Source organism: Neolamprologus brichardi, chromosome 2, assembly GCF_056152115.1.
Source record: "Neolamprologus brichardi isolate AB-2024 chromosome 2, ASM5615211v1, whole genome shotgun sequence".
NCBI classification, from domain to species: Eukaryota; Metazoa; Chordata; class Actinopteri; order Cichliformes; family Cichlidae; genus Neolamprologus; species Neolamprologus brichardi.
The window spans coordinates 32,062,822-32,073,539 of NC_142105.1; the positions used below are offsets into that span (position 1 = coordinate 32,062,822).

At 39.1% G+C, this 10,718-nt stretch overlaps 1 protein-coding gene across 2 annotated transcripts in view; it reads right to left on the bottom strand.

Annotated features, from left to right (window-relative positions):
- Positions 1-9,641, bottom strand: part of sytl4 (synaptotagmin-like 4) — a 21,678-nt gene extending 12,037 nt beyond the window's left edge. Inside the window, exons 1-6 of one of the 2 annotated variants that reach the window (XM_087851430.1) lie at positions 9,245-9,638; positions 7,876-8,065; positions 3,740-3,955; positions 936-1,045; positions 703-802; positions 435-617 (exon numbers count right to left, since the gene is read on the bottom strand). In XM_087851430.1, the coding sequence (XP_087707556.1) occupies positions 435-617; positions 703-802; positions 936-1,045; positions 3,740-3,955; positions 7,876-7,994 (728 nt within the window). In that variant the 5' untranslated portion in view covers positions 7,995-8,065; positions 9,245-9,638. Of the gene's footprint in view, positions 1-434; positions 618-702; positions 803-935; positions 1,046-3,739; positions 3,956-7,875; positions 8,066-9,244 lie in introns of both variants that reach the window. The other variant, XM_087851433.1, reaches the window with a different exon arrangement.
- Positions 9,642-10,718: the final 1,077 nt, after the last annotated feature.

A 10,718-nucleotide genomic window follows, 5' to 3' on the forward strand; every position in this document is an offset into this window, starting at 1 on the left:
TTGTTTAGATACACTAGGGCCTTACTTTGCAATAGTTTCTCATTTTTTTAAGTACCAACACAACTTAGAAATGATTAACAACTAGGTAAATATAGGAGATTAAATATGCTGCTTTACTATACTGCAACATCACTGAGAATATTTACATTATAATAAGTTCTTTCTTTAGTATACAAACATTACAGGCTTAATAACAATCAAATGTAGGTTAAAATGGCTGTAATTGCTCTACTTCCTCATAACGCTGTCACATAAATATCATTATCTGTTAGTTTAAAAATACAGTCTGAGTTCTTCAACTTTTCTTATGATCAGACCCCACTTTGATCTTAACGGTGTCAGACTAAATACTCTACTCAATTAGGAGCCAAACACCTAAATGTTGCTATTCCGGTCTCAAAAATTGCTATTTGATCAGCTACACCTGGGTTTACCTTGGTTGCTCAGGCTCAGGGGTCACACGGCCAGACTCCGTCTCAGTTTTAACGCTGGCTATACTGGAACTTTCTACAGACTCCGTGTCACTGCGATTTGAGTTTGATTGGACCTTTAATTCTTCCTCCTTTGATTCCAATGATGCCCTTGAAGTGATGGATCCAGTATAACTGCTTGAATTACTGTCAACAAAAATGCGAGTTTGAGAAGTGGTTTAATGAACATTTTTAAAACCAGACAAAACTGATGTTAAGAGTGACAGCACACCTGTTGTCAACCATCTGAAGTTTCTGCTTCGTCAGAGAGGGACCTGAATTTATTTCAGAACTACTCAACAGGACTTCACCTGCTGTCTCTCGTTTCTTCGCTATAAACACAGAACAAAAAACAAACAAGAAAAAAAAAAAAAAAGTGAACTGGAACGTCACTGCTCTGACTGCAGGCCGGCTGATGTTTACATAACTAGCTCAACAGTTCTACTTCCTGTTAACTGTACTCACATGGCTGCTTCTTTCTCAGGGAGACTCTCACTAGGTCATGCCCAGGTGTTGTAGAGAAACGGTTGACCCGCTGATCGTAGAACCAGTCACCCGTCCTTTTCTTGACATCACTAGAATCCCATATAAATATTCATCAGTTAACTAACAGATTTGTTAATGGTTATCCAACAAGGTGTGAGCAGTATGTGACCAATATGTGAGAGTGCAGAACACAACATATATAGTGATTATCCTGAAAACAAGCAGTTCTGGGTTTTCATTGATGTTTCTGTTAATGCCAAAAAATGTTGCAAGACAACGAGGAGAGGAAGAGATGAGTGGTGAGATACATTTCACACTGCATAGCTGATCATCAACAATTGTGGTTTGCAAGACCAACAGTGATTTTTCATAGAAATTAGGGCTGCCACGATTACGTCGACTATCAAAATCGTCGATGACTGATTTAATAGTCGACGTGTTGTTTGAAGCTTTGTAAGATCACAAAAGACGCAGGAATAAGTAGTAGGATTTAAGAGTGTAATAACGGACTGAAACAGAAGATAACAGCACTGCATGTACAAGGATGCCAGCTGCTGTTAAACCCCGAAGAAGAAGAAGCTGTGTCCCAGAATAGCGCAGCCCAGCTCAGTTTCTAACAATGGTGGCAGCTAGTTAGTTTTAATATTACTCTTATTATTCTTTCTGGGTCACAAAATAAACGTTTAACATATTTTCAGGCGAGAATGTAGCTGTGTAAACCTCAAATATCTGCTCAGTTTATCAAGACACCAAATATTTTCAAAAGCGCTCCGACGTTTTCGGAGACGTCTGTTACCCACTAGCTCGATAGCTAGCCGGGGGCTAGGCTCACTAGAGCCCGTGAGAACACCGGACTCCGGGCAAATCGTTTTCAAACCCACTGCTGTCTTTCACTACTCAGGTTAAACATGATATATAAGTCACTTGGATAACTTAAAAATGTTATTGTTTGGCTTTTTTTTTTAGTATTTTATTTGTTCCTGAGTAAATCGGTTTGGCTGAGATTAAAGAGATGCTTGAGAATATCCTCCGGTGTCCTGTTATATTTTAGATAGCAAGGAGCAGACAGCTGAGTTTATTAAACTCCACCGAAACAATCTGCAAATTTCATTAAAATTTAATAAACTATCATCTTGTCTTTATTTTTAGTTAGCACATACCTTAAACACTTCAAGCTGTAAGCTAATGATAGTTATATAAGAGCAGATGCTGCTGGTGCAATAATCTGTACGTTTTACGTCCAATGGATGATGATCTGATTAGTCGACTAATCGCAAAAATAATCGGTGACTAGTCGACTATCAAAATAATCGTTTGTGGCAGCCCTAATAGAAATATTTGGTTATTTATTACTACTGTATTGACAAATAAAGTAAAAATTTTCACCAGGATGTCCTTTAACGCACACATAAAACAAAGCTTTAGGACTGCCTTCTTTCATCTGTTCAGTACGGCCAAAGTGACATAATAACATCTCATTACTCCGTTACTCCAGAGTTGGACTATTGTAATTACCTATTATCAGGTTATTCTAAAAGCTCATAGAAAGCCTTTGTTCCAAAAACACCACAACAAGCACTAACAGGAGCTAGAAGGAGAGATCATATTTCTCCTTTGTCAGGTCCCATCACATCTTAAAGACCTCTTAGTATCATATTATCCCTATAAACAACTCAGACTGCAGGCTTACTTCAGGTACCAATCCCTTCTCCTTTGGAACCAGATCTCAGTTCATCTTCAGGAAACACCCTCTCTACTTTTAAGATCAGTTTACAACTTTTTGATAAAGCTCATATTTAGAGCCAGATCAGATGAACCTGAACCATAATTTTGTAATTCTGTTACAGGTTTAGGCTGCTGGGGGCACTTTGTATTATACACAATGCAAAATGAAACCTAGCAAATCATCATTAGTCTCAAAAGCAATTCATGTGCTGTCACTTCATGTGACAGAGCAATTCATGTGTCTGTTGAACTTGGATGAATACCAAAAGCAGCTCTTCCAGTGGCTAGTCAAAACCTCCCAGATGCTGTCCGCTGACTTATCCAAGTTACACAAAAATGTTCATATATCATAGAAGTGCCTGACATGTAGGAACACCCCAGAAGACAAACAGCTGATTGGCACTGTGTCACCTGGAAACCTGAAGGACCAATCCTATAGCATCTTTGTAAGCCACTGCAAACCTGCATCAATGATGAGCTATATTCATAACTGAGCTAATTAATGGGCAGAAATGAATTGAAAGGCCACATATTTCTGAGGCAATGCAGACTTTAAAGCTCAGTGGGCTATCATACTCAAGAATTGGCGAAACCAAATTTTTCCTGGTTAAGAATTGGCTTAACCAGGAAAAACTGGTTTCGCCAATTTAAATAAAAATGTCAATAAAAATCTTTTACCCTTCAAAGAGTTTTAATTGCTTTAATATGTGATTAAAAAATTACCATTATAATTTTCTGGTCAGTATTTGCATTCAAAACGACACAAACTGCTCTCAAGGTTGGAAAGGATTTTGGACAAGGTTTGAAATATTTCTTTTCAGCCACAATGGGCACCTTAAATTATTCTGAACCAATCTTATACATCGTCCTAAAAATATTCGTTTGTGTGCAAAATGTGGAAGAAAATCTACAGCTGAAGTATTTAAATGTTCAGAAGCACGAATGGGAATCTTACTTGGGCTTTGATGGAAATCTTTCAAATATAAAACATCAACCTAACCCCACACACCCTGTTTTTTTGAAGATACAATATTTGTTTAATTTAAAACGTTTCTTACGATTCTTTGGCACACACGTTGCACAGCCAGGATCCATCGGGCAGGACCATCCGGCAGTTGCGACATACGATGTGATTGCACATCTTACACTGGCTGGAAAAAACAGTCAGTCGGCTCAAAGGCTCCAGGCATCGGCCACAGCTATGCTGACTGTATTTTTCACTGGCACGTTTGGCCCCTTTCCTCTTAACATCCTGCAGCTCTGTCTTCAACTTCCTGAGCCAAACACGCCACACAAATGCCACATAGTCAGTTTCACTTGAACAGTCATATGGCAAAGTAAACATTTTGCTGGATTTCTTAAAAAAAAACCAAAAAAAACCCAACAACCCAAAAACAAACAAACAAACAGTACATGAAGTAAGTTTTTTTAAACATATACTTTTTGTAAATGTTAAAGTATAATTTTATTTCAGAACTTGTGGTCATTATCAAGGTGTAGTCCATAAATATTACTCAATTACTGCAAAGCCTGATATGGTAAATGGTAAATGGCCTGTATTTGTATAGTGCCTTACTAGTCCCTAAGGACCCCAAAGCGCTTTACACATCCAGTCATCCACCCATTCACACACACATTCACACACTGGAGCTCGAACCGGCAACCTTCCAATTACAAGGCGAACTCCCAACTCTTGAGCCACGATAATATAAAGTAACACTGCGAGACAAGAATTATGAAATTAAAATAATATGTACAGTGTCCTTGTTACTCAGCTTCTAGTGTAAATTTGTCTTGTGCATCAAAGAACTTGGGCGGAATGTTGTTTAATTTTTTTGAATACTTGTGCAAATAAAATGAGACATTGTTGCTGATAACCAGAGATGGGCAGTAACGCGTTACTGTAATCTGATTACTTTTTTCAAGTAACGAGTAAAGTAAGGGATTACTATTGCAAAAACGGTAATTAGATTACCGTTACTTTCCCGTAGGAACGCTGCGTTACTGCGTTACTAAAACCGTGATTTTCTTGCGAGAATGTCTCATGACAGTGACGTAAGCGAGTGCGACGTGTGTGACAACAGCTGTGTGCAGATCAACAATGGATCATATATCGAGTGCGGGAGAGAGTATGAGCGTGCAGCGTTTAAAGCGTGGACGTACTGACCTTATTTTGAGTTTGATTCCGTAAAAAGTGACAAAAACATTAGTGTCCGTTGTGCGTGGGAAGAAAACTTCTTTTTACAGCGAAAAAACCCCTAAACTTCCAAGCAAGCACCGAGTGCGCTACGACGTAAAGGGAAACTCACAGAGAAACTGCCGTATCCTTCCACTGACCGCTGCGGCACAACTGCACCAGGATAACCCTCCGCCTACCCTACTCCTGCTTTACAGGTGAAAATAGAGCAAAAGGACCGCTAGTCTTTGACTTTATTTATTTTCTGCTGTGTTTTACTTGCATCTGAAAGAGTGAGTGTAAACACTATATATATATATATATATATATATATATATATATGATGTGCTGGAATGTGCAGAAAATAGGTTTAAATGTTAAACTAATTTCTTCCAGTCAGAGAATGGTGCATATAATTAAAATTTTGCTTCATGCATAAAGTTAAAAGATTAAAACTAACAGAACAAGTTTTAAAAAGAGACTTTTCCATTCGATTACATTTTGTATGATGGATTATGTAGAAAAAGTAGAATTGGGCTGAAAGATCTATCGCTTTATCGCCTATTCAGGTTGTAAATCATGTTTTTAAAAAGTAACTAAGTAACTAAGTAACTAAGTAATTAATTACTTTTGAAAATAAGTAATCAGTAAAGTAACGGGATTACTTTTTTGGGGAAGTAATCAGTAATTAATTACTGATTACTTTTTTCAAGTAACTTGACCAACACTGCTGATAACAAGATTATACTTTACTGCAATACTACACTCCAGCAAAATATGTTAACTTCAGAGGGCAGGTGGATTAAATTCGTCTGCATTAAGCAAAACTGACAATTTGGTAAAGTGTCAGTTTTGAACAAATTTCTAATCTGTACATGCTGACCCACCCGAACACATGTTTACGACTTACAGTGGACAACAACAGAAAAGATTTACAAAAGCAGGACAAATGCCTAAAAGGCTTAAATATCTTAAATTACAGAATAAACTTAAGCAATAAAGACTGAACATTATAAACACTAGAAATTAAACATCTTAGCAAAATACTGAATGCGTCTCAATACAGTCAAAAATATTGGCCTCAGTTCTCTATAGCCGAGTCCTCAGTCTAACAATCCTGCACTGAAATCTTTGCAGAGGTTTCTGGCACGACTTCGCCTGCTTCCAAAGTGCACAGTCAGGTGAGGCTTTAAGTTCTTTTTCTTTAACAGAAGAACTTAAACTGCAACAACACTTGCATCAAACAGAACATGCATGCATTTTTTTAACCCTACCGAACACCTATACTGTTTAAAATATGTTGTCTATAATGTGTTTTATGATGGGCCAGATGAAGGCCACAACATGAAACATATCAGATAAACAATAATTAAGTGGTCTATATACTGTATGTACTGCCGGAGCTTTAGCTTCTTCAGGTTCTTTTGACTGCTAATTTTATACAGTTGCAGTTTTTAAAGTTTTGTTGTTTTTGTTTTTTCCTTTTATAAAGAAGGAGCTTTGAAGAAGAAACACTCCATGCTTCATATGATGCACCGAGTGTTTCTTCTACACACCTCTTCACTCTGTATGTACACCACTTTGTATTTATTAGTCATTAATAATCTCTGGCTCTCTTCCACAGAGTGTTTTATGTTTGTCTTTCTCCCCTTCCTCACAACCGGGTCATGGTAGGTGGCTGCCCCTCCCTGTGTCCTGCTGGAGGTTTTGTCCTGTTTAAAGAGAGATTTTTTCTTCCCACTGTCACCAAGTGCTTGCTCATAGGAGCTCATCTAAATGTGTGGTCTTCTTTTCCCTTTACAGTACAAAAGTGCCTTGAGGTGACTCTTGCTGTGATTTGGTGCTCTATGGATAAATATGAGTTGAAGTAAAAGTGAGCAGTCTCAGATACTTTTCAAGATGCTCGTCAAGCACCAATACCTCCAGAACGACTTAATGATATCTAGCACTGCACAGTGCACTGTTGCCTCATGGTAACAGGGTCCCTACTTTGACGGAGTTTGCATGTTCTCCCCATGTCTGCATGGGTTACTCGAGGTAGTTCGACTTCCTTTCAGAGTCCAAAGACATGCACATTTGGTTAACTGGCGATTCGAAATCAGCTGATGTTAGATAAAATGCTTTACACGTATAGCATGAAGTTCTCTACAAATATATTTTTAGTTTTAAGCACTCTGAGTGAACAGTAAGTGTGGAAAAGCACTACATTGCAAGTACATTACATAGTGTTTTCTTCATAATGATGCAAGACGGGGGACCTATGGACAAGGTTTCCAAACAATATTAAATAGATGCCCTGGGGCGCACTGACAGAGGCAACATCTATATCTTTTGTTCTCCTATTTTTGTCTTTGATTTTTATCTATGAAAACCACAAAGCCACCTCGCCAATATTACTTTAACTGGATTAAGCTACTATCATCCAGCTCTTAGTTGAACCCTGACAATAAATATAATATAAAGTCCCTACAAGTATCAAATGCCAACTGGGCATATTTCTAAATAATTAAAATACTATCTGAAAATTGAATATAACGCATGGGAATACTTTTGTGAAGTAAAAATGGCTAAAAATATAACAGAATAATAATAATAATGGATTGGATTTATATAGCGCTTTTCAAGGCACCCAAAGCGCTTTACAATGCCACTATTCATTCACTCTTGCATTCACACACTGGTGGAGGCAGCTACGGTTGTAGCCACAGCTGCCCTGGGGCAGACTGACAGAAGCGAGGCTGCCATATCGCGCCATCGGCCCCTCTGGCCATCACCAGTAGGCGGTAGGGTAAAGTGTCTTGCCCAAGGACACAACGACCAGGACAGAGAGCCCGGGGATCGAACCGGCGACCTTCCGGTTACAGATACGCTTCCCAACCCCCTGAGCCACGGTCGCCCCGAAAGTGCGGTAAAAAAATAAATGAATAAGCGGCAGATATGAGTTGATTTTGGTTCTTCTAACAACTAAATAACAAGTGATTAACTGACAGGTGTGAAAAATTAAGAGCCTCTTCTCACCGCACACGCTGGTCCTCAGCCTGTCTCAGCTTCTCATCTCGTCGCAGCACCTCCAGGATCAGCTCCCGCTCGGATTCAGACAGGAAGCCCAGGTTTATCATGTCAACAGCCTCTGGCATGGTGTCTGTATCCAAGAACCCTTAGTGCAGGTGAACTGGCTCAATCGAGTCAGTTTTACATTGAGATGTCACTGAGGACAAAGCAAGAACATCAGGAGTTGAGCGTTTATGCAAAAAGTGTTTTTTTAAGTAAACCTTCCAACTAATGCTTGACTTTGCTGCAGGACAACCTGCTTTCCTGTGATCTCCTGTAATGCAAGCTCAACAGAGCCCTCGAGTGAAAACGGGAACTTAGTGACTCGATTCCCTGTGATGACAACACAGCCAGACAGAAACAGTTGTGTTTATGTGGTTTTAATCAAATAACTGGGAGACGACTGAGTGACCTTTCCTTCTTCCTGTTGGCTTCCATACAGGGAAGTTGCTGCTGCCAGTATGCCATCCTGCATAACTCAGCTGGAGATTTCTCATTGGATTATTTAAATCTCATGCCAACATCAACAGCAAAGCAAAGCTTGCCTGGTGGGAATGCTGATAAAACCACCAGGAATATTTTCTATTTCAAGAGATGACTCTGGAAGTTTCTGGCTGAAATGACCTAAAGAAGAACCAGGATGTGAGAGGATTTTAAAATCCCACAGAAAGCCTCTGTGAAAGCAAAAGACAACATGAACTTGGCTACGGTGCATGGTTCCCACCCTCTAAGGATACAGAGAGCAGGGTGGAGTTCAGGAGCTGAAGCATTAATTTAAATCCAGCATCAGCCTTGTCATCTGTCATGTCCCCATCTGAAACTTTATGCTCCATTTAAACTCCCTGCAGGAGCAAAATGAGGCAAGCTGTGAGAAAGCTCCCGTTTCTAAGCACGCATGGAAAACGTGATAACTTCTTCCTCATTGTTTGAATGCCTGGAGCTTGTTATTGTGATATGAGGGGTTGAACAATACCTGCAGGGCAACTTAGTGAGAGAATAAGCTTCAAGGAAACAATACTCTGAGTTAGTGAGGCACGTAATTCTTTACCAATCGTAAACATAAAGGGGGTAAAATCATTAACCCAATAAACAACGCTGACAGATTTAAATACAGACTGGAAGAGTTAAAAAGAACTCGACTATGAGTCGCTAACTGCGCCTTATCTGAAAGTCCAATTAACGCTAACGTTACATCAAAACACCGCCTGAGACTTCCCTTTTTCCTGCTGTACAGACCGGTCTGTAAACTCTACACGTCACGACTGTTGCGAATTTTACTAAATAAAAATATATTTTTTTAAAAAGCCTCGGATTTATTAAAGGAAATTAAACACACCTGTTGGTAGAAGTCCACGGAGAACAGCCACTATACGACTCGCAAGTCACTCCCGTGAGAAAATACAGGCAAGAGTGATACCAGCAGCACGCGAGCTCACCGCGCGCTCACAATCACACAGCTGTACTCTGCTCCGTGGTTAAAACATAACCGTGCCCGAGTCTCCCTAACTGCTGACTTTGTGGCGGAAGAGAAGTAAAGTTTGCAGGAGACGCTCAGGAGCGCCTCTCTCTCTCCACATTTTCCATGACAGGTGCTTTTCCTTTGCTCTATTTACCGGAGCAGGGCTGGGTGTGGAAAATCTCGCCCATATCTTGGTTTCCTTTCTCCCCCCAAGCTGTTTTTTTCTAATCCTTGGAAACTTGGAACAAAGAAAGTGCATGCATATGCGCTTTTCATTTTGCATTTTGCATAAAAAATTGCACGTAAATGTGTGAAATTCAATATGCAAACGAGAGAGAGAGAGAGAAGCACAGCAGATAGTTACGCATAGTTGTAATACCTGGCTATTATTTGTTGTTAGGGCACAGCCATAAGAGTGCAAACAACAAAGCAAATGATTTCTGAGTTTTAAAAAATGACAGCAGCTTTTAAGCCTGAAACACATGTCGTTTAATTTAAAACAACAACAACAAACTTTCAAAGTCCTTTTTGGAAGAAAAACTCCTCCCCTTCCTGTTGTTTCATGTCTTATTTTACTGTAAAAGTCCAAAATATGTTTACTTAGTAAACGCATTTTTGATTATAAGAAAAGGAGTCACTTGAATTTATTACCACTTATCCCTCCATAAACTATTATTTAGGTTAATACGTTTTTCAGTACATGTAATGTTCTGTTTGTTTTCATGTCTGTTTGATAACTGGGCGGTGGTAGTGACCTCAATCTAAGGCAAACCTAATAAATCTATAGGATTAAAACAAGCTATGCTACCTTGCTATTCTAACTAGACCATGACTTTGATACATGTCAAGTGCTTCAATATTATTAACACATTTATATACATAAATAAAGAGAAATAGGATGAAACAGACAGACAAAGAAGGATAAATAACACATTGGAGCACCACAAGCCAGATTAGCTTCATCGCTCCATTGATTTCTCCAGGAAGGATGGACCCAGCCATCCGTGCAGAACATATTCCCCAATTAAGGTTCAAATCTCTCAACTTAACTGGATTCAGACCACGTGCCTGCAAAAAGCCAAATCATATGATTCACATAACTTCTGAATGTATGAAAACTGCATTCTGCAGACATTTATTCAGGCTTTTCCTTTAATATGTCATGCATATGGGTCATGGTAGTAAAACATTCCCCCTTTAAAGCAAACAAAATAACAACAACAACAAGGGGGGTTGTGGATCTTCAATCATGCCAGATTTATGACTAATGCAGAATAACAGTGATAACAGTGTATTTCCTTTTCAATGCAGCCACCCTCAAAGGTACAAGTAATCAAACACACCTGAGAAA